The 24,817-nt window shown below is 44.9% G+C and overlaps 2 protein-coding genes across 2 annotated transcripts in view; both read right to left on the bottom strand.

Annotated features, from left to right (window-relative positions):
* Positions 1–23,761, bottom strand: part of LOC138632844 (formin-like) — a 47,607-nt gene extending 23,846 nt beyond the window's left edge. Inside the window, 9 exon segments of the mRNA XM_069718693.1 lie at positions 2,866–3,007; positions 5,372–5,647; positions 5,649–5,724; positions 5,727–6,099; positions 7,518–7,579; positions 9,672–9,792; positions 14,234–14,400; positions 21,149–22,854; positions 23,674–23,761. Of these exon segments, the coding sequence (XP_069574794.1) occupies positions 2,866–3,007; positions 5,372–5,647; positions 5,649–5,724; positions 5,727–6,099; positions 7,518–7,579; positions 9,672–9,792; positions 14,234–14,400; positions 21,149–22,745 (2,814 nt within the window). The 5' untranslated portion in view covers positions 22,746–22,854; positions 23,674–23,761.
* LOC138632828 (neurofilament heavy polypeptide-like) lies at positions 9,876–11,383 on the bottom strand. Its single transcript, XM_069718668.1, has one exon. The coding sequence runs from the start codon at positions 11,046–11,048 to the stop codon at positions 9,876–9,878; it is 1,173 nt and encodes a 390-aa protein (XP_069574769.1). The 5' UTR covers positions 11,049–11,383.
* Positions 23,762–24,817: the final 1,056 nt, after the last annotated feature.

Here is a 24,817-nt window from a genome sequence, read left to right as displayed (position 1 = left end):
TTTACTGATGCGCATATACAAACTCAACAGCACATTTAACTTGAATGATTTCTTCATTTTCATCCATCTCTCCCTCCTCATACCTCAAGAACGCACCGACATGCCCATCCTCTGCCTCCCCTCCACCCTCCTCCTATAGGTGCCCTGTCTCCGTCGCCTCCTCTAGCCACTGGAGTGAAGCCACATGCATGCAATTATTGCCGTGGTCCAGTCCGGTCCGGTCTGCTCTGCTCTGGTGGGAGAGCTCTCTTCCATGTCATCTCATCAGCTTTGATATGCTAATCAGCAGAGAGAAAAAGGGCTCCAGAGTAAACAAGAGCTTTGATTTTTTTCCACGGCACACATGATAAAGATTAATGCACTCATGTAGGCATCGGCAACATCCCCCGAGTTTAAAGTTCTGGCGTGTGCAGTCGTAGGAGAGCGGGGAAGTGGCTCATATGCATAATGTACACACACATTCCTTTCCCACCCACTCATCTCCTCTCGCCGCACACAGCTGCAGGTTGTGGTGTTAGCATGATCTGGCAACACTTTCTAAGCAAGTGCAAAATGACTCGTGAGGATGTACTGTCATCGCACACGTGCCCTCAGGCACGCAGACACACACACGAACACACACACGAACACACGGTAAGTGAAGGCCACTCTCCTTCACAGATACACAAACATTAGAGTGACAGGACGGGAGGGAAGGCAGCACAGAGCACCACTGTCTGGTCACATTCAGCAGAGTCAACGGTCGGTCTATTAATTCAGCAAAAATTAATCAGCAACTATTTTGGTAAACGATAAATCAATTTGAGTTCTGTTTTTAAATGAAAAATAAAAATGAATCGATTATGAAATAATTGTTAGTTGTAGCCCTACTGGGGACACATTTATAAATCGTTTATATAAAATGTATAAACATGGTTAGTAGAACCAAATAAGGGCAATTTAAAACTAGAGAATCAGACAGTTATTCAGCAACCTACGACATAATAAAGAGAAATGTTAAGAGCAGCTTGCAGAGATGCTTTAAGGGGAAAGAAAAGCCAATAAAAAATAAGGACTGAACTCTCAGAGCAAAAACTGTTTCTCAGTGTATTCTGTTTAACTTTATCCACGTTTATCAATTAATTAGTGATGACATCACCATCATCATCATGGTCTCTACCAATTTCCAAGGCCATGTGGAAATGCTTCCTACCAGAATCATATCATAAGGACAATATATCTTCTGTGAATTAAATGTCTCCCTTTAGATAACATATTGTTCATATCTAATGCTACATGGTCATATCAATACATGTTTCAGAGGTTGTGTATCTGCCCGCCTCAATACTGAAACTTCAAAGGGTTCAAACGGGCGACTTTTAACCAACTTAAGCCTTCAACAGCACCAAAAATAACCAACATTTATTTTGAAGTACTTAGTTAAGTCCACATTGAGTGCCACCGTCCTCCCCTTCTTCACCATCTAATTTGTCTTTATTCACTTTTTTCCCATAAAGTTAACAAAAGTTAGAAATGCATGTGTCTTCAATTCAGTAGCTACTAGTCTTCATCCCACTCTCATCCCTTCCTTCCTTCCTTCCTAGTCATCCAAAACTTGTGTTTTCTTCATTCCCTTTTGTTTCTTTCCCACCGCTTACCCTTCTAAACTTCTTGGAAGTCATCATCAGTAAGTGATTAAGATGATTTCTCTCCCTTTCACCCAGAGTATAAACTTTCACGGATAAAAAAAAAAAAAAAAAGATTAAGTAAACAACTTTCTATTATTTTGATGACCTTTCCAGTGAATTGGACTCCTAAGCAGGCTGAAAACAACCGTGGCTTCCCGTATTCACTTTTCCTCTCGAATCTTAGACTTGGACTCTGAATGCTCTCCTGGGCTCTAAACACAGACCTTTCTATTAAATATAAGTCTGCAGTATAATCACAGTAATAAGGGGGGGGGGGGTAAAAGTCTAAACAGACGAGATAACAACCCCAGTCAGTGTCAAAGATCCTTCTTCAAATAAAAATGTCCTGATTGAGTTTTTTGATTGATATGAATTTGTTTGAACAGTGTTCCCATCCGAAGGGTCAAAGCTCCTCCAGGCTGACGTAAGACCAGGCAGGAGACAGATGTCTGTCTGAGCTGGATCAAATGTTGGGACAGTTTGAGTGACCAGACTGGATGGAGATCAAGGACAGAAAAACACACACATACACGCACATTGTGGCCCTCTGGAGCAGAGTGGAGCCTTAAATTGATCAGAATAGGGGATGTGTATGGATTTAGCGGGGAAAGTCTGGGTCAGTGGCTGATTTTTAACTTCTTGGACGCCACCGTGAGGACCATGAGGCAGCCAGGATGCTGACGCAGCGCTGGCTGCAGGAGAAGTGCAGAGTTGCAGCATTTGACAGGACACCAACAAGTGAGTCTTTAGTGGATGGAGGGAACGGTGGATCGATCTGGCAGTGAGCCCATCTTTGTTCATTTTTTTTTTTTTTTACTGGTTCCATCTTTAAAAACATTGTTTTAACTTTCATAAGTGCGCAAATGGAAAAAAACAACATAATTTTGAAAGCCTGCCGACACTGCAGCCCCGCACGGTGAGAGGAGAGGGGTGGGGGCGGGGGGGAGAGCACGCACTCACAAGGGAGTGAACTTGATAGCCTGTGTTGGCCCAGTGCAAGACCTGGCAACTGCAGGCAGCAGTCTGGAGGAGGACTTGATGAGACGCACAATCTATCTCTTCCTTGTTCACCTTTCGTTACCTCTTTCTGGAATTTATGGTTGAAGATGACAGCAGACAAAATGGCTCTTTCAAACAAAACTAGATAAGAAAGCACACCCTCCGAGAGAGAGAGAGAGAGAAGAACAAATGAATCTACCTTTTTAGTTTTGGCTTTCTTCTCAAAGGTGTCAGACAGTGGCTTCTTCTTCGGCTGCAGCGTAGCCTTCGAGAAAAGATCCTCAAATTCATTGGTGTTGACGATGTTCGGCTCCTCCAAGGAACCCCAGAGTGTGTTGTTGCTACGATAAAAAAAAGAATCATTTCATTAAAAATATCGGTGCATCAAAACTTGAGGTTAAAGGGTGCAAAACATTTGATCACGGTCACAGGCTACAAGAGCTAAACAAACTGTTCTATTTGTGGAAGCTTATTTGATGTTTACTCGATCCATTTTCCATTTTGCTGTCCGACAAAAACTTGGCAGCGACGTTCCTGACTTTAAAATGCACTGTTTATGAGCCAGGTGATAAAAATAACAAACGTTCAAGAACCGCTTGTTTCTGTAATACGGGACGATTTCCCACAAAGACAAAAATAAGGGAGGCAACGCTGTGTTTCAGAAGTTGCTGAGTAACATGGAAAAAACAAACAGAGGCAGAAGCAAGAACAAAAGGTGTCTAAAGTCAAGAGGATGTTACAAACATGACAAGTTTTCTCTATAGTTCAACTCAACCCATCTGGCTATGCTTTCCCTCGCCAAGTCTGTGAATGAAATGGACTTTAACAGCACAATCAACAGACTCACCACCAAATAAACTCACTCTAAACAAAGATTTAGGAATGATGATGTTTGCTATTATGTTTTCAGACATCACAGTTCCTCCTCCAGGTCATCATTTAATGACCTTACAGTTCTTCTGTTATGAGACTGGAAGGTCAATCTCCAGCGAGAAAGACAACGTGAAAACAAAACACTGCCGGGAGGCTTTTTAATGGCTTTAATACCAGAACAATCAGCTGCAGTGCCACAGTGACTCAATCAGGGTCGAGAAGGTCCAGTTGTGTCTGCGTGCAGTCGGCCTCCCGTTGCAGTGGTGTGAGCACTGACGTGGGGCAGCCGAGAGGTTTTGTGTCGAGGATATAATGATACCGTCTCAAATAAATACTCCTTTGATTTTTCTCACCACCGTGAAGCCCAGCGAACATCCCATAACTCTGAACTCAACGGGGCGGTAAGCTAGCTTGGAAAAGAAAATTACACCCAAAGCCCCCCCCCCCCTCCCCAAATATTTCCATGCAGGATGACTTTCTATCTCACTGGATTATATCTATAATTGAATTCAAATCCATCCTTAAAGTTTCCCTTTTCATGCAGCTTCCCAGGGAAAGTGTGTCCAGCCGGCTGCCAGCTATACTTGGTGTATTAGCGTACTTTCAGACACTGGGCATGATTTCAAACCTCACACTGCTCCCCCTCATAACTCAGAGCCTCGCACCCTTAACAGAGATCTCACAGCTGATCCAGCTACAGTTAAACATCTGACCCATTTAATGCCCCTTAACTTTGCCCTTTCCAGTTAAATTTACAGCTGACACGAAACTGCTGTAGTGTAGTCGGTCCGTGAACCACAACTCCGCTTCCCCCACTAATCCAGCCATGGAAATACAAGGCCATAAAGCTGGCACTCCGAGGCAACAACCACAGCCACTGTAAATGGTCTGGATAATCCACTTACTATTACACAGTATCTAAACGGGGCCTTTAGACGAGAGAGTGTTGTGCAGCAGCTATATTTCTGATATCACTCGGAAATCTCTGGAGTGTTCAGGCCAAGATTTAGAGCCCATTATCCCGGAGCCAATGAAGCCGACAACTTCATTTAATCCAGGATAACAGTGCCAGAATCAGCTGACTGTTGGATGTGCCTCTCTGCTCGGACTCTTCAGTCTGTCTCTTGCTTCTCCGCTTTCATAAACACTGATACAATTATATATCAACCAATTTGTTGGTCTAGCTCCAATATTTAATCTGTAATAATGAATACAAACATGAACTGAGGTCGTACGAGCCGTAGGTCTAATTTAGCTCAGGGCAAAGACATGCAAATGTGGCCAGTCATCAGGATTTATCATCATAAATGATCTCCAGTTGAATTCTGGTTTAATACAACTTAGTTTTTAAAAGCTCTGTTCCCTATTGTTGTTAATTGCAATAACAAGTTACACACCAAAGTAATTCCTGATATCTGGGTAAGGAACACAAAATGTTGGCACAACAGTCTGAGATGGCGTGAAACTGTCACATGATCATAGAGGCGGTTTACCCTGATTATCTGAACCACCTTATTTGGAGGTCAAATTCAAAGCGAGGGCCCTGAAATGTCTGAAATAATCCTTCATTGCTCAGAAACATGGAGTCCTTTCGCAATTACCACATGCAGAGGAGGTCAAAGTTGAACAGGGAAGTCAGTCAATGCAACTGTGATAGTTCACTAGTTTGGGTAATAATCTCTTTACCTCTAACCTGTTTAAAACCAGTATGATATTCGTACCATTTATTTTTCTTGTTTCTTGGCAAAGTTTCTGCAGATCTATGAACGTGAGAATAATTGCACTCACAGGGAAAAACCCAGGAGGGAATTACAAAGCAGCGTTGTACGTACTTGTTGTCCTGTATCTGAATCCTGGTCCAGTACAGAGGCTTCATGGGACAGGCCGGCTCGATGGCAGCTTTCCGCGGGGCCTTCTCCACTTTCTGGACAAAACTAAACCCTCCCATAGGGGGAGGAGGTGGAGGGCCGAAGCCTGGAGGAGGGGGAGGAGGAGGAGGTGGACCACCTCCAGGCAGGCCAGGAGGAGGTGGTGGGGCTGGTGGTGCTCCAAATCCAGGGGGAGGAGGAGGAGGAGGTGGTGGTGGTGGTGGTGCTCCAAATCCAGGGGGGAGGAGGAGGTGGTGGTGGTGGTGGTGCTCCAGCGGGGCCTGGCAAAGGGGGAGGAGGAGGAGGTGGTGGTCCTGAGAAGCCTGGTAGGGGAGGGGAGGAGGTGGAGGTGGTCCACAAGGCCCCGGGGTCGTTTCAGCTTTTAGGTTGAGTCCGATGGAGTCCAGGTTGAGTTTCTTGGGCAGGTTCTGGCCGGGGCTTTGTGCTACAGCTCCTCCGTCACCCTCGGGGCTCTTAATGAAGGTCTCCCTGTCCGTCTGGATGCCCACGGTGCGGCAGGTCTTGGTTGCAGGGTCATCGGCGGTGGACACGGCGGCGTCTCGGACCTCGCTGCGCTCCTGACCCGTATTGTACGACTTGTCCCGCTGCATCTTAGCAATGAGTCCCTCCAGGTGAGACATGGAAACCGCATGCTCACCTCGCAGTTGGAAGATCTGAAGCTCACAGTCCGACTGTAAAGAGCAGAACGCCAGATTCAATCATTTCCCATCGTGAATAAAACCAGTTTTTCCTGAAATGAACTTGTAGTACCGTGTATCATTTTTCTTCCGAGGGGTCCACATGAAAGTGATTCTTGATTTAAAAAGAACACTTACACTAATTTTTTCAACTTTGTTTTCATTGGTTCCTTATTCCCATGAAATGTTTCCCTAATCTACAGTAAAAATCAGGTAACTCTAGTTTTCATTTGACATTTCAAACAATGAAAACAACCCAACCAAAGTGAAGTATTGATTTGAGACAGAGAGGAAACTGTTTTGCAATAAATCTTACACATGTTCCTTATTAACTCCCGTCAGTTTAGAAATAGCATTAGGCACGTTCCCACTCTTTGTTGTGGGTTGACTGTGGTACATGTTCCTCTGTGTCAGCATCAGTCCTCTAAAGGTTGACATCAAATTAAAGGCTTTCAGCAGAGCGGCTGAGAAACCAATTCTGAGGTCAGACTTTTCGAGGAAGTGGTCCATAAAGCAATTTATCAGTGGTACAAATTATGTAACACGGCCAGAATAAAAACATTGTTTTTCCTTTGTTTAGGTTTTCCAAGGACACATTTGGTTCTTGTTTAAATTGGCAGAAGAAAACCACCTGTAAAACACTCCTAACATTTGATAACTGAAAAACTGACAAATCTTTAAGAGGGCTTGAACATTTGGAAGCCATCATATTATACTTAACATATAGTCCAAGCTTGCATAAAACAGTAAGTTATACTTGGTAAAAAGCTTAACATTAATATTTTCCATTGAATTAACAGTTTTACTTTAAATGTTATTCTTAGATTTTACCTTGATTATTTTAAATAATCACATAATGAATTTCAGATTCACTTTTGATATCCAAGTGGTGAAAACAGATATTTTCTTTCTGGTTTCCTCATTAAGAGACAGATCTAATGTGATCTTTCCAGTTAAAATAAGTATTTTTGTGTCTCATACCAGCACTGCTTACATCCACAGTGTCTCTGTTTATCATAAAATCACACCGACGTACTGCAACTACATTTGATGCAGGTCTTGATTAAGTTACTATAGACTTTTAAAAAAACACCCCCGAGCAACTTCGGAAAATGGGATGTTGGGGAAAGTTTTAGTGCAGTGAGTGAAAACTCAGCACATCTCAGCAGAGTGCTGCAGCTGAACATTTCATGCTTACATGGTGCCATCTTGTGGTCACGACGGCCAGCTGCTATGACAGACCGTAGGCAGTATTAACATATAACTTAATATGTGGTTTATGTCTGACTGAAAAGGGTTTTACGTATCTGACAACGATTTGGTTGAATTGGTTCTCTTCAGTGTTTAAATCTGGTATGTACATAATTGATATGTTCTCAGTCGACGCCTATTAATGTTATACGACGACTTACATGCATTCTCTCCAGATCTTCCTTGCATTCTCTCTTCAGCTGCAAAAGGGAAGCCTGGTGCTCTGAAAGAAGCAGAACAAGGACACTTTCATCACATTTCACTCCTCTGGCAGTTTGGATTAATAAAAAAATACATTGGAGAGTACAATTATTTTTATAATCGCTGCTACTGTTAAGAGTTGTGCTGTTTTTTTTTTTTTTTTTAATAGATCCTAAACTAAAGGGTTGAACGTTAGTGTGCTAAACCACTTTCAAGCTAATCTGCAAGACAGGAGACATCTCAACCACATGTAGAGCTATTTTAAGGTGGTAACATATGACAGAAGGGTGGGACGCTTTCTCTATAAAGGAACATATTTAGAACTCAACCAACCTGTTTTAAATCATACAATCAGGCTTGCACAACATTTTTTCAGGTAAGAACACAAATGAACGAGAACTAACGCCTTGTGGTCACATGTCCGCACCAACCAATCAAGTTGGGAGTTCACATCCATGTCTGTTCAGAGCCATATAATACATGCAGTATGTTGTGGCGTCTGTGTTTGAATGCTTTGGGGAATGCACCTCTTTCACTGCCGACACTTTGACTCGTCACAGTAGGCAAAGCAAATATTCCTTAACGATGGCTGCATGCCACTTAGGGGAGGTCCTGCTTCTGTGAGTGCTGGTTCACTGTCATGACTAACTGGGAGCCATCATTAACTCCACCTGTGTACACCTGCTGTGACAGGTCACAATGAAAAAGGTCTATGGAGCTCATTCTGACAAAACACAAAGTTGTTGCCGTGACAACAGACATACGGATGCCGCGACCAATTCTAAAAGGTGGATGCTTCACACACATCTTCGACCTGACAAATCAAATCATCACAGTCTGAAGGTGAACGTTCAAGAACGGCGTCACCATTTCAGTATCTTCCCGTCTGTTCCTGAGTTATGTGTTTTTTTTTTAATTGTTTTTTTTTAATAATGGCCAGACATTATGATTTCAGTCAGGATGACCTTAAAAATATCATCATCTCTTTTCATCCTAGAAGACATTAGACTGAAATTTCGTCATAACTCTTCAGTATATAACTAGTTTGTTGTACTGAGTAACATTTTGCTGTGGTTACACTTAATTATCTTATTATCTTATTATATTATTATCTTATTGCTTCTGTAGCGAAAAAATTTCCCCTCGGGGATTAATAAAGTAACTACCTAACCTAAACAAACTCTTAAAAGAAAGACTGAAATTTGTACAATTTTATGGACCGTATAATTTCGGGTCATACATGTGTAAATTAACAGACAAATATCTGAGATATGTATTTGATAAAAGCACGCACACGTGGGTTGGCTTATCTATATGGCCGACAGTCTGGACTTTTGCTCCGCTTCTTAAATTCCACAGACTGGTTTTTATGACGGGAGCAAAGCTGAAACACGGAGCGCAGATCACTGGAATAATCCACAATATTTGGTCTTAATCTGTTCTCAGGGATCAAGCAACACCACAGGGGACATCAAGCAGCTGTTGTACTGCAGCTGTACGCTCGCAGTGCCCAAAACATGAAAGCGAAGCTTTTGACTTTGTAATGTAATCAGCCCACAGACGGCCTTGTGTGCTTTTAACCTATTTGAGTGGCGTTACACCTCTAGAGTGCAACCTTGGCCAAACATGGCGTGCTGCCCAGAGTATACTTGATTCCGTGAAATGTTTTTACTGCAGTAATGCCCAACACGTTACCCTGTGATGCCACAAAACAGCAGCCGCACAAACAGCATGATTAAGGAGCAGACACAAGCCTGACTGTGTTCTTAAATGGATTTAAAGGATGTCTTACACCCTGCTGCCGATACTTAGCTCCGCGTGGCTTCTCTCGGACATTTAACGTGCGTGTTTAAGGGTTTGATAACGGTGGCTCAACTTCCTTTTTCCCCCCCACCGTTTTAAATGTTGAGACTTGACCGAGAACATTTACCCACACAGGAGATCCCTTTATATGATCACCATTTTATTGTATTTCTTCTGGCCCTCATCCACAAAGCCAATCAGAGTGAGGCGTGTCGGCGTGAGCTCAACCGGCATGATCCTCTGTCGGCATGTTGTTCTTGGTAGTAAACACGGGCAGCGTCGTCTAAAGCTACAAAGCTGGAGGTTCTTACCCGCCTCGGTGTACTTGAGCCCCACCTTCTCCTCCTCATCCTTGGGTTTGCGTGGGGGCCACACAGCCTGCAGACGGCCTGGAGTCCGGTCCTCACTGTCTGTCGGGGACGTGGTCTCCGTCTACGGGGAGAGTTCACATGAGATTATTTAGATTACCAGGTTATTTCATGTCTTTGCTGTCAATACAAAACACCTGTGCAACTTCAAAATACGGTTATGTGGTGCAGTGGTTTCCTGTTGTGACTACGTACAATGACCTCGGTGGGACTTTTGAGCTCCTTGCTGGGAGATTTGGAGGTTCTCTCAAATATCAACCTGAGACTTTCCTTGTCGTTCTTGATTTTCTTTTTCACCGCCTCCAGATCCACATTTTCTGTCTTCTCCTTTTGCCCAGTCTTGGGACCAAAAAGGGTCCTGAAGGTTTCATAGGCCAGGTCGGAGGTTTTCTTTCTCTCAGGTGTGGACGTGGGAGTTTCTGAGTCTGAGCTTTTCTCTCCTGAAACCTCCTTTTCATTCTCAGACTCTTTTTTGCAGCGTACAGTATCAGCCTCCTGCTTATCCGCTGACTTTTTACGGACATCGTTGTTGTCAAGACTCAGCAGCTGACTGAGCTGTCCCATTACGGTGCTTTTAGTTTCTGCAACGGATTTAGGCTCAGCGTGTTTTTTGACTGGAGAGCCAGTCTTCTGCTCCGGAAAGAGTTTGGCTTTGTTTACGGTCTTCTTGAGGTTGAGCAGGGCCAGGTCAGCATCCTTCTCTCTCTGCTTGATCTCTGACACCACCTCTCTGTCTCCCCCCACTGCTCCTTTCTTCAGCACCCGCAAACCGCTGAAGAGAGCTGGCATCTGGAAGGAAGGGGACGAAGAGAGGGTCGCGCCGCTGGACGGCGATGAGGTGGAAGAGCTAGAAACGGTGGCAACGGATGAAGCTGGTGGTTTAATTCTCTCTGGTGTCTTTGGAGCCGTTGGGCGCGGTGACTCAGGACTGGCGCACGGCTGGCTGTCACCGGTGGACTCTTCAGGTGCAGATGGAGGCGACGAGGGTTTCTCAAACCCTGAACTTCTCACACCAGCAGTCTCTGATTGCTCCTCTGAACTGGAGGACGACCGGACTGAGGCTTCAGGTGTACGAGGACCGGAGGGAACGGAGGAGGACGTCTGCATGGAGTGAGGCTTCTTCAACTCTTCCTCAGCCTCCGCCCTTTGCTCACTCGTCTCCTCCTTTTGTGGAATATCTCTCTGCGTTAATGGAGAGGCTGCATCAGCGTTATGGCCTGCAGCCTCCGAAGCCAAATGCCCAGAGATGATTGATGGAACAGGCTGAGAACAATCTATGCCAGCATACTCGTTGCTCTCATCCGTTCCCACACCCCACATCCTATTATCTCCAGCAGTCAATGTTTCTGCAGCCACAGACGCTGTGGGAGGAGTCTCATTGGAAGTGCACCCGTCTTCCTGTTCAGATGCTGAAGAGACCAGAACTGTCTTTGAGCTCGTTCTGCTGTTAAACCTTTCAGAGTACAAAATAGACTCTACGCAGGATTTATCTTGAAGTTGGTGGGTTCGAAACAAAGGTATTTCATAGTTTTCTTCATTTGCAACTTCTACCTCATCTCCATCCCCACTGTTCACTGCAATACTGCCCTCCTCAGGTAGGGCAGATTTCCTGCTCCAGACAAGCTTCTTCAACAGACTACTGCTGCTATGAGCCGCCTCATCATCCTCATTTTCTGGGTCACTGTATGTTTCCACCCTCGTGACCTGGACCAGATCTGGGTCAACTGAGGCTCGAGCTGCAACTTCAACTTGTTCGCCAGAGCCCTCGACTGATGATTCAAGCGTTTTCACTGCATCACAGGAAGCTGTCACATCTTCCCTCCCTTTGAGCGTGCTCTCACTGTTAGTAGCTGGACTATCTTCAGCCACAGGAGTGTTTCCATCTGACAGCTCCTTGAAAGATGTCAGAACAGGTGACTCCACATCTGAAGAGGCAGACTGATCCCGGGTGAAGAAACTGCTGAAGACATTCAGGAGGGAACCCGGGGGCTGCTTCCCCTGTCCATCTGAGTTTCTACGTGCACTGTTCATTTTTTGTTTTTTTTTAAAGTGTCACTATGACTCGGATCAAACCAAAACAGGTAGCATCTCCAGAAAAGTGTCCATTGAAAATGTCACGAAAGTTTCTTCTCCCCACCTCGTTATCCAAGCTGCTCTTATTCCACCTGGTTGGCTGGGAACAAAAGGCCTTTGTGTGGACAGACCTCCCAGCTCCTCTTACCTTCTCCTGGAGGGCACCAACCGCAATAAAAGTATCCTGTAATCCTGTTTACGTACAAATAGGTTGCATATAGAAGATTTGGGTAATATCACACAAAGACTACCACTGAGTGTATGTTGTCAGTGGTCGAGTTTAGTCTCCTCCCAGATTCCCATGACACTGCAAGTGAAGTCAAGCTGTTCAGTGGCTGGAAGCAGGCTGTGCTGTAATCTCCCCGGGACAGCAGGAGAACAGAGTTCACCTGCCTTTCACAAACACATTCCCGTATGATCCATAAAGTTGTGGGTGATACTTCGCCATGTGCCGGTGTAGGTTTGGAGGTTGCTTCTAGTTTGAGTCCGTCTTCTTTTCCATGTCTGTCTCAGTTTACAGAAAAAGCCTTGTGTGCTGCTGTGTGAGAAAACCCCCCCGAGGTTGGGAAAGAAAAAAAAAAAAAAAAAAAGAGTTTCACTGGTCTACCCAGTCTGGGGACGCCTCCCTTCAGGTCCCTCCCTTCCTGGGAGGAGACCGGGTAGAGCCAGGCACCACAGGTGTCTGATTACCTCTGCTCACTTCCATAAAGTTAAAAGTAAACACAGAGGAGGAGTCAGCTCGTAGTCAGGTAGAGAGCTGCAGAGGTCCAGAAAACTGGCGTTGCTCCATTAAGCGGTGAGCTACTACATCACAGGGGTTAAGAAGTGGTGATTAGTCGGCCTGGCCGTAGCCAGCTCCGGTTAATGTGCTAAGACGCCAACCTCTGTGATTAGCAGCTTATGGATACTCGGACACAACAAGACTGAATTCAGCTGGAAAAAAAAAACCAACATTGTTGATTCCTCTACATTCATGATGAATGTCAACCTACTCAATTACAAAATTAAAGCTAATTCTGACTCAAGTTGACGTGCAAACAATAAGACATCTATGTGGGAAGGTGGAAATAGTTTTATGAGAAAATAAAAAAGCAGAAAAATATAACCGGTGTGTATTTTTTTTTTAAATTTTATTTTTATAAGCTTATCCTTAATTACATCCGATTTAGAATCTTTGATAGAGGTTTGGATAAATGTCAGCAAAGAGGTGAGGGAAATGTTAACAAAGTGGTTACTCATAGCAACCAAAGGTCACCCCTTTTGAATGCCTTCTTTCAGACTGCATGACTGAGCACAGCCGAAGCCGGACCTGTTAAAGGGTACACTTTGTTTAAAATCAATGCTTTGTAAGTGTTTAAAAAAAAAATATATATATACATATTCAGTTTTATGATAATCAAAAATTAACCGAGAAAAATGGGAAGAAAAGAGAAATTGGAGGAATACATTATTCCAGCAGCTGCATCAATACTGGAAATATTGTTTTAAATGTATTTCCCAAACCGGTAATTATTTGTCACTGTAATGATTTCATAAAGTAAATGTCTGGGGGGGTTGGCTGTTAAAACACAATGAGAGTACATCATGTCAGACTGAGGTATGGTTTATGAATAACATGAAAATAGATGATGACAGTGAAGCTGTGCCAGAGCGACGCATGTCAGATGGCTGCCACTTTTACAACAATACAGCGCACCTAATTCTGTACAGCGTGGCCTTTGTACTGGTATGTTCAGTTAGTATGCTCACAGTCAGGGCAGTTATTGTGTCTTAGGAAAACAATGCTGGTGCTGATCACATTACTCACCCAACAACCACACCCAGATAATCAGTCTCATCTGCCACAGGAATGAAAACCTCTGCTCAACAGCATGATGGCATGTAGACAGCTTCACAGAGGTGAAGACACTTTCTCACTTCATTTAGAAGATCCGGTTCTTACTTATTAGAGTAGTTAAAGCCTGGAAACGCTGCATAGTCTGTCGCAGGCCTTTTTGTAGAAGATAAACATATTGTACAGAGGGATTACGGAGGTCACGTGATCTGATTTATCTGCTGTTGAAATGTCTGCTTGATAACAATTGGGAACTCCCACTAATCTCCTCTCAAAAAAAAAAAAAAAAATCAAATCAACTAAAGTTCTAAAATGTTCCAAAAAAAAAAAAAGGCTGCAAAGAAAGTCAGATTCTTCCGTTTTCTCTAAAAGGTTTGAGTGGAATGATCTCAGTCAGTTTTGGCTTTGTACAGATTAGAATCTTTGACCCGTTAATCCATTTCTAAGACGATCAGGTGGTTAAATGCCAGCGTGGAGAGAAATCCCCATGAGTCTCACAAGAAAGAGAATAGAGTGCCACAGTACACTGCTCTGGATGTGAAAATATGCAATACAGCTGACATGGGTGTTTATGCTGCTAATCTTTGTGCGCTCTCACCGTGCACTCCAGCTTGGGGTAGTACGGCGTGTCCCCGATGATGTCATCCTCGGGCGGTGTGATGCGTAGGAAATCCAGGTGTTCGGGGCGTGGGACGCTAGAAAAGGGCTCCTGGGGGTCATCGCCGTCCAGTATCCAAATATCATCCTGACGCAGAAGGGAATCTTCTACAGAAACACAAACAAACAGGAGTAATTAACTCTCAGTGTTGTGCAATGCATTAACAGCATTAATTAATTACAAAAACATAGACAGCATAACAGGTGCGATCGTGTGTGTGTGTGTGTGTGTGTGTGTGTGTGTGTGTGTGTGTGTGTGTGTGTGTGTGTGTGTGTGTGTGTGACACGGCTAAATAAGCAGAGCTTAGTTGTTTTCCTGTGTTACCTGCGCGGCTTCTAAAGGTGCAAGGAGGCAGAAAGCATGCATCACAAGATCTTAGCATCAAACAGGCAGGAAGAGAGACCCCTGTTTAGCTGCAGGCTCGAGGGCACGCCGCTATTTTTATCTGCACTTAGCCGGCCCTGTTCACATCATCCATATCAACAGGAAGCCACACTGATCCAATGAAAGTAAATATGAGCGCACATCACTTCAAAAACGAGCACAAGTATCTGATATCAATTTGTATTCACGACATCTTCACTGCAACATAAACATGATATAGCATTGCTCAGCACTTCTACTGTGAAGTCATGAAGTCAGTTGCAGGGAGGTGTGTGTGATAAATGTCAGCCAGTGTGTTTAGTCATCCAAAGGCCCCTGACGGAGTGGTAATACTGGACTTTAATTTACACTGGGAGACACTGCCCTCCTCTGACCACGCAGCATTAGGAGCGAACTCTACTGCCCCAAAACTACGTTTCAAAAAATTCTAACAGGGACTCTACCTCTGTGCTATTTTTGCTGCAGCAAGCTGGAAAATGTTCAATTCATTCTGTGCATTTCAGAGCACCTGACCTTTTCTTGTTACCGCTCAGAGACCCAGCATCGACCTGCAAAACGTGCAAACACAGAAACCAGACTGGTGCTGTGAGGGAAAACACAGAACCAGAAATGCAATTTCACATTCATAATATATCATGCTTAGATGCATGCATTCACTGTTGTGAGCAAAAGCAGAAGTTAAGAGACATAAGGCAGGGAAAGTGAGGGAAAAGAAGAGAAGATGCTGTGGGAAGGGGGGGGGGCGAGAGGGGGGGCACAGATATTCAGCTGTAAGACAACACCTTGACCTGTTTGGGCAGAATTACTGGAAACTGAGAAATATGCATCACTTCCTGTTCAATAAGATGCTAAAGTATCCCATAGCTTTGTGTCCTTGAAGAGGACATACTGCATTACTTGACTTCTGCCCAGCAGTCACTTCTAAGGACTTGGAAGTCCCTTTGAATAGATCCCCACAGTCTTGTCTCTCAGCCAAATGCTTTAAATTCAGTTATGGGAGACCACACACAAAACTAAACAGGGCGGAGGGGGGGGGAGGGGGGGGCATCATTGAAAAATGGAAGCATTGAAATTCAGCCTCAGCAAGTATTCTGCCACAATCAGTCATTATGAGACAGCAGTGATGCCTGCAGTCCCTCCAGTTATCTGGGACTTCTACCAACAGGGGGGGGGGGTAGGATTAGATTAATAACTTTTCATTATGATAATGCTGCACTGCACAGCCCCACCGAGGGAACTGCTGACTGTGAGCTGGGATGGTTCCAGCTGCAGTTAAGCCCAGGCTGAGCCAAGGACAGCAACTACTGATCAGGAAACACTCACTCCAAAATTCTTGGCTCCTGTAAAGGGCTCATTGTCTGTCTACTATCCACCTGCCAAAGACAGTTTGACATGGTTTTATGTTTCTTTATGTCTCTAAAAAATTTTCTACAACAATCTTGAATGCTTGTAAGTGTGCCTATGTTTCACCTAGTTTCAGGGTATCGGGCTCCTAATTCAATATTCATAAGGTGGCCCACACTGCCATCATCTGGACAAGGAGAGGAAACACCTCGACCGTGTCCCTGTAGTCAAACTCAAACTCACTGCAGTGAAGCTATGGTGCAATGTAGTCGCTGTAAACAGATATGCAACTCTTGGATGCATTAGGTAATAAAGCTGCTGCATTTGATTATTTGCCAGTTCATTTATCACTCTCTAACACACACACACACACACACACACACACACACACACACACACACACACACACACACACACACACACACACACACACACACACACACACACACACACACACACACACACACACACACACACACACACACACAGCTTAAGTTTTGTGGCCCTGGGGAGAACTGCCCGCTTATTGCCATTTAATCTCTGCCTTCTGCTCTTAAAGCCAAGACTGAATCACAGTGTCCATAACTGAGGGTGCAGATGGGATTGTGTTTGTCTGCTGACTGAAATGGAGTTTGGTTTGACATAACAGTGTTTACTGTGCAGCAGTTTACCTGCAGCCCCCACATCACTTATCATCCATGGTTACTTTTTGTTTGTTGATCCATGTTGGTGTAATGTGGTTGACCCTGTGTGGGGGCTGCAGGCTGCTTTCATACTGGAGCACCGACACATGAACGTCTCTCCGCCCCGAGTAAAGTATATGTGAGGGAAACAGTTCATAAAATATTCACTGCTAAGGCAGGACAACAAATATCATCTCCGCACAGTGTCTTGTACTTAAATATAGACTTCTGTCTTTCAGACATCTCCAGTAAATACAGGGGTTTCCAAAGACCAAATGTGGTGACTGACAGCGGTGTCATTTGACAGTGAACATCACAGCATGTGAGTGAGCAGCTGCCAAACAGAATGGGTGTTACTGTGGTAAAGTATTTTCATCCTACCTGAAAAAAAAAAAGGTCAGTGTGGCGCAACTCTGAAGTCTGGACCTGACAGGTAGGTGTTGTTGTCAGGAGTGATGGATTAATCTGACAGTCACTCTGTCAGACAGTCATTACTCAACCAGCTTCATGGAGACCAGATTGAGCGCTATGAAACGGACATGAAATCGACAAAAGCAAATATATAAAACCCTTACAGGGACGTTTCTGTCTGGTTTTGTTTTCTGGGAGCGATTAAATATCCACATATCTATAAAAGTAAAGAGCTTTTACAAATTAACATTATCTCCTCCCACAGCACAGTTTCAAATTCTTATTAGACACCCAAACAGCTTTGCCCCATGTGCCCTATTTTATCCACTAAAATCTATAACCTAATCATTCAAAGTGCAAGAACTGGGCCATGTGGCATGCTGAGTACATCTGGCAGCCTCCATTCTGCTCCATCACTTTTAGCCAAGAAGGGGAATCATAGACTTTTACACAAATCATGAAAAATGCAGGATTTATAAATCACCCGGCTTCTATAGCACCTGTCATGGCCGTATTTTTTACACAATCTTGTTGACTGTCAGGCTGCCTGATAGACTGACTGGTTTGGCTGCCGGTGTTAAAGTCCATGCAAAGGCAGCTACAAGTGGAAACTAAGAGACGTGTGCTGGATTGAGAGCTAATGGAGAAACGTAGCATGACATGATGCATGCAGAGACGTCATCACTTATCTGAAAAGCAGTTTTAGGGGATAATGGGATATACAGACTTTAGGTAAAGGGACGAGTTCTTTTATTGTACCTGGTAGGCCACTTACTGTGGGACCGGGAATCTGGTTAACTTCCACTGAGAGTGTAGGTTTAAAATAGCAGGACACGGAGGAGAGGCCATTTAAAGTGCTAAAAAACTTGCAGAAGCGTGATGTGGAGCATAACTGAGATTTGCCCAGATGCTAGTGTAGCGAAGTCATTTATTAAAGAAAACAGGTTATATGTTACAAGAAGGACCTTTGTGCCCTGTTTCCCAGTAAGCAGCTCAGAGCAGCAGCGTTAGGCAGACTGAAAGAAAAGCTCTCTTTTTGGCAGAACAGACTTCATTATCTGAATAGAGCGGGCCCTTGTCCTCACTCGGTGCAACAATGTCGCATGGCAGCGCACTTTGTGTTGAATGACAGCTAGCAGGGAGAGCAGGGAGAGCCGGGTGATACCCTCTTGCTCTGCACTGATCAGTTTCATATGACCTTGCTGGAACATATTGGGTAATCTGATTATGGTATTGGCTGCCATATGTCAGACGATAATAAGCAGGGAATTGAGGAAGGGAGTGTTAAAGAGAGAGAGAGAGAGAGAGAGAGAGAGAGCGAGGGACAGAGACTAATACTGAACTCGACCGATAACTGATAAAAAAACCAAACAACAACTATAATCTGTGGTGTCATAATAACGGATCAAATGAGCACGTGTAACAGGAAAGACATCGCTTGCACCACATGTGGTCCCGTGACGCTGCAGCTCCACTCAGCTCTATACAGCATCAGAGCATCTTTTAGCTCATTGTTTTGGTTTTGTCTGCAGACTTTCATTTTTTTTGTCTGTATGCAGTGAAGAAGATCTAAAATCCCAAAAGATATCACGCCGCCGGTTCAGCACCCGATTTCAAAACAGAGGAGCTGACGAATATTAGTGGAGCATTTTGGAATGTTTACAATTTGTTGTGCAGTTTTGAAACTGTGTTTGGGCAGACTGTCCTCACCAAAAAGCTCTGCAGTGTTGGAGCAGGAGACACTAACGCAGCCTAAAGAGAGACTGATAAAACATTACATACTGCACATATTGTCCAAACACCGTGCAAGAAAGTCAGTGCATGAAATAAACAAGAGAATTCGCTGATTTAAAATTACCATGAATGTCTGCGTGAACTCTCATTAATAAGCACAAAGCTTCATTAAGAGAGCCCAGATTAAAGAGCCCTATTCATAATTAGTTTGACATTTGTTAAACCATGAGGGCCAGGTTTTGCACTGACCCACTTAGCCCCATTGGCTAGACCCTGTGATGTTCATTTATCTGTGAAGTGTATTTAATTATCAGAAAACAAAAGGGCGAGCTAGTAAACAGCCGAGATGCAGCGCAATCGAAAGAGGGAATTAGTTTTAGATTAAAGGTTTAAACCTTCACTTGAGGGATTGTGTAGCATGTAGCATGTAGCATGCGGACAGCATAACGCAAGAAACGTGAATCTGGTTCCTTCTGAGTTTCATACACACGGATGGTGGATTATACTATCGCTCTGAGCGTCTGGAGTCTCATGCTCAAGAAATACAAACACAGAAGGGAAATGTAGTTTCATTCGATGTGGATTGTGTTGTTAATGTTAATGGTGGCATCTGTGTGTGCACAAGGTGATGACACACAGGGACAGTATCATTTCAGTGGGAATTGATCCAAATCATTTCCAGAGGAGTGAATCTGGGCTATTTATCCCCCTGTCCTCCCGTCAGCTCAGCTCTCATTCTCCCGTCAGCTGGGTTGAGCGTTGTTGGCTGTGTTGGTTGGGCTAGTGCACGCCGGTCTGTGATGTAACCACTCAAATACTCTAGTGCCCTTAAAAATGGGGCATTGTTTTTATTAAATAGGTACGCAGACGTGAAAAGCATAAAATTGCATAATCATTAAAAGGACATCTGTTCGCTGATGTAGATGAAAGCAGTGACTCTGAATAGGATGTTCACCACATTACAAGATAGCTACTGCAATAATAATAAGGCCTCCATCAAAGCACTATCAGCCAAGATTGTGCGGTTTGTAGTCTGAAACACTGGATGTAAAATGTCGGCATAAACCTGCTGAATATTTCAGTCGATATTCCACTCGTCTTTCTGAAGGCTCAAGCAAGATTTAACAAAGATTTGGATCATGCAATAAAGCAGGCCTGCTTGTTCCATTTTTTTTCCAGCTCACTTCCTTACATGCAAAAGTTCCACAAAAAACAATTTCCCTGGCCCTGAAACAATCTTGCATGGGCATCGTTGCTGCCTGCCCGGCTTAGCGCTGTCCACGATGATTGTGATTAGTATGGAAGCGGCAGGAGACAGAATCACATGAACACATGCTCTCGATTAAAGCTCAGGAAAAGACAGACCCGGCCCGCGATCATCGAGGAAAAGCCACACTGACATCACTGAACTAGGCTTCTGCAATTATTGTGGCTTTGCAAAGATTATAATGTCGAATGAATGTTGTGAGTGTTCAAATCCATTTATTGTGTCCCTGTCAGAGTGACATAAAACAGACAAGATTAAAAAAAAAAGAGGAAAGAATTCTGCAAATAAGGATATTTTAATCCTTTTTTCTGCAGCCTTTGTGGCCCCTGAGTCCCTGATCCTTTGTCAGGTTCCTGTGAACTTGGTAGGATGACAACAGATCTCTCAGAGTCCAAATTGGCAATGCTTCAGTTACCACTGTGCTCACGAGAACTCTGGTCGGGTCGAACTTTATGTCAACTTAAAGCCTTTGATCTGGGACACTCCCTCCCACTAATCTCTGCCTTCCCTGCAGCGCCGAGAGAGTTAAAATGGATCATCGGTGAAGCTGTTCTCAGGCCCTGCTTTCCCTTTGTCCAACTCTGTTGGGGACTTTTTGAATTTGTGGTCACGCGTCAAAACACAGCAGTCCCAAACCAACGGGACTAACGAAGACATGTTTTGAAGAACAACACCAATTATTGAACTAACTAGTTGATTAGAAAGCAGCTGCAGGGACAAAGTAAAACGGATGTCAGGTTCGGTGCTGCAGAGCAGTGCTGGAGCATTTCAACACACACACACACACACACACACACACACACACACACACACACACACACACACACACACACACACACACACACACACACACACACACACACACACACACACCTTGTTCTGTTCTTTGAAAGCCAAACAGCAAAGACAAACAAAGGGCATATTCTGACAGACGTGTGATGACACGGAGACGATAAAAGCACTGATGTCAACGTGAAGGCAGACAGTTTGTGGTGAATCACTGTGTTCAAAGAGGGATTTCTAGTCACTCACCAGTTGTTGTGGAGTTGCTGGAGGAGTTCCACTTGGAGCTGCTGCAACGCCTGCTGAGGTTCAGATCCAGACGAGTGACGGTGCGCTTGTTGCCGTTTTTGTCGATGACCTCGGTGAAGATTTTGGGCTCGTCTGTGTTACTGCAGCTGTCCCGGTCGGGGTCTACATCCTTATGGGAGAGCAGCACGATGCGGTGGTTGAGCTGTGGGCTCACCTGCTTGGAGGACAGAGGAGACAGGGCTGGGGACATGCTCTGGAGGCTGTTTGAAGCCGGGAAAGAGGTGTTGAAGACCCCAACCAGAGTCGGTGAAGAGGGGCTCTTTGCGTGGGACCTGGCTGGGGGAGAGGGCTCGGTGGTGTGGGACAGAGGCAGCCGGAGCCCCTCATACAGTTTGTTACGCGACTTTTCCTTACTGACTCCTACCAGCTGGTCTCCATTTAGCCCTGTCCACTCTCCATACTCCTGCTGGTATGTGCTCGTCCCTGGATTAGTCCCAGCAGGCCCGTCCCCGTCTGGACTTGTGTGGCTGACGTGTTGCACTCTCACTTCCACGTCCTGCACCTTGGCCACGACCCTCACCCCCGTACTTCTCCGATTGATTTCATTGTAGAGCTGTTGAGCGGACTTAACTGTCGATGCGTTCTCGACCAACGTCTCAACTGGAGAATCAAACCTTTTAATTGGTCGAAGGTTGCTCCCACTTTCTCGCCGGGTCAGACCCTCCATCAGGCTGCAAGAGGAGGACTCGTAACCCAGCTCACCGTCACACTCCGAGAAGTCAATATAGAAATCCATATCGGGGTCAAATGTGCGGTTGTCCTCCATGAAGTCCCAGCCCTCACGAGCAATCTGGAAGGGTTCCTCCATCGGCAGGATGGGATTACTGACAGCGCTAACGTAGGAGCCGGTCACCGGGCTGTCAGATACGTGGACGGAGGCTGTGGTCGCGGGGATCTGCTCCACTTCTGAAGCTGCAGATGTGGACATGTGGCTTTCACTTTCAAGCTCCACACACGAATTTCCACCGGGTACTCTCTTTTTCATCTTACTGTGCAGGAAATCCTCAGCGCTGTCGAGCTTCTTGGCTCCCATCTTCTTCAGCTTTTTGCTCTTGGATGCACCTCTCTTGTGCTCCGGAGACACGGCGAGGGGGTAGTTGTTGCTGCTGCTGCTGCTGCTGAGAACCTGACCTCCAAGGTGAACTTCCTGACCCTCCATGCAATCCTGGAGTTTCCCATCCTGGTTCCCCATCCTGACTTTGTTGGTGCAATCCCTACACAGTGATAACAGATCCGCCAGCAACTGGTGATGCTCAGCCGCCAGCCAACAGAGCTCTGCGACTGCTTCCTTTGTTGCCTGCTGGGAGTTGAGGAGTTCGCCCGAGGAGTCAGAAGACTGGCCTCTTTGTTCGGACACCGCGAGATCCTCCTTTCTCCAGTCATGGTCATTACCGGCCCTCTCTGGATGAGGGGCGCGGCTCTTGTACTTGAAGCACGGGGCCCGCCTCTTGGGGAAATAGAGGCTGATGTTGCTCAGCTCACGGATGGGCACATACAGAAGCAGGACGGTGTGAGTGCCCTCCATGATGGGTGCCATGTTAATCACTCAAGCACTGCGAGGAAACCGTCAGCCCGCAGATGGAGTGATGGGACTCGGACTGCAGAAGGAGGATCTCCGGCTATTCATCACTCGGCCTGTCCAGATGCTGTCGGAGAGAAGGCAGAGCACAGCCATAAACTAGGATACATACAATTAACATGTTAGTCCTGCTGGAGACATTTCTTGCCTCCAGATACCAGACTTTTTTGTATTCTTGTGCAAGTTCGAGCTTTAACTAAACCATAATCTTAATAGTCACCCTGTCACTGCTGTGAGTGGCCTCCATAGCTCATTGACCAATTTGTTAATTAAAAACTAAATGCAAATCCAACACTGCGTAGATTAAACCACACAGTGCTCCCAACTTCCTCCTCTCTGGCCTCGTCGTTTAAGAAGAAGGAACATTTCTAAACCGCATTTCATAAACATTTCACAAGCTGCCGCATAAATCCAGCCGCTGTCACCCGAGGTGACGACACATGCGGAGCGCCATGCGTGCCGGGGCTGACCACCAAACATGCTGACAAGCAAAACAGGAGCGCATTTTTTACTTGTGCTCCAAAGCTTTAACATTTCGCAGCAACTGTTTACATCACAACATAATCCCGTGGGTTGCTGTCACCTTGCAACAGCCACGGGTGCATTGTCATGTTAAAATGGCAGCAGAATTCAAACTGCCCTCCAGAGATCGGGGCTTTACTGCTGCCCACTACAAATGAAATCGACAGATTATTTTGCAACATTTATGATAATAATAATAATAAAAAAATGTAATCACGCATAAACACTGCGATTGTTCCTCAAAGCAGCTTCAGTCTGATCTCGTGCTTACTTCGTTTGGAGCTGCAAGTGCGTTGAAGTCAATTTCCGCCTGCAGCAGGTGAAGAAAGCAGCAGCAGTTTAGAAAAGATAAACAGTTACTTACCCGATTTAGTGGCATGGCAAATATTTCTTCACATCTCTGTGCTGCAATCAGCCAGCACTCCGCGCTGCTCCACTGCTCGGCTTGTCCGTCATGACGGACGTGTCTTCGGTCCAATAGGGGAACTCACCGCTGGCTGCCTGCTCTGTGATTGGTGCTTTAGTATTTATCCACAGCCCGCATCTTGAGCGAGTGCAGCTGCTGCAGCGTGCAGGTGGGCCATGTGATGGCGTTCAAGTCCGGACGTCGGACGGGGAAGAAGGAAACTTTGGCTGCAGTTCAGATAATTCAGCAAATTCTTCCGTTTCCCAGGCAAACACGAGCATCTGTACGTACACAGAGATATGAGTGCATGTGGAAGCTTTGTACTTGCTCTTTGAAGGCCTGATGTGACGCCATTTCTTACAAAACAGAGACACCTATTGGCCAATTTGTGTATTAACTGGCATGCTACCTCGTTGGATTTTTAATAACAGTATCTTAAATTAAAATGTAAATATTTTCATTCAATTTAATTCACCAAAAGGAGGTTTATTTATTTTTTAAATCTATGTAAACTGTAATTCTGACAGTGACAAACATCCACCAGAAAAACAAAACAAACAAATTCAAGTCGGAATGATATATATCTATATATTTTATAACAATGCAGTCACACTAACTACTAAATCTGTAGATGGGAATATAACAGAAAAGGGATGATTTGCTGATGTCACACAAACATATCGACAGGAGAATTAAATGAAATTGGATTGAAAATTCTGCCAGTAAAATAGGCAACATGAAGGTAATATAACAGACCTCAGTAAAGTTTGAGGACTTATGCACTTCTACGTCCGGACACTCGTGAAGACATCATGTTGACGAAAGCGGTTGAAAAGCAAGAACGAGCGGACAGGAAGAGAGAGCAGACCCAAACACCAGACACCGGAAGCAAATTGTAAACCACTCCGTAGTTGTGCAGGCGACAGGTAAACAAAACCACCGGGAAACACTCGGAGAGCTCCAGAAGTCAACTTACAAGCTGCAAAGCACCGACCCGACACGGAGGAACAATGACGTCATCTGACACCTGAAAGGGGGAAGCGGCAGAGCGCGTGCTATCTATCGGACTAATGAGACACAGGTGAGCACCAGAAATGGCGGG

Source organism: Brachyistius frenatus, unplaced genomic scaffold (genome assembly GCF_029030835.1).
Source record: "Brachyistius frenatus isolate BFR_SWC_R1_liver_20210118 unplaced genomic scaffold, ASM2903083v1 Contig_196, whole genome shotgun sequence".
Lineage (NCBI taxonomy): Eukaryota > Metazoa > Chordata > Actinopteri > Embiotocidae > Brachyistius > Brachyistius frenatus.
Note: the sequence above shows the minus strand (reverse complement) of the source record. Positions and strands in the feature narration are given on the sequence as shown.

Coding starts and splice junctions, on each gene's coding strand:
- LOC138632828 (XM_069718668.1), bottom strand. CDS start 11,048: ATGTGGGGTGTGGGAACGGATGAGAGCAACGAGTATGCTGGCATAGAT.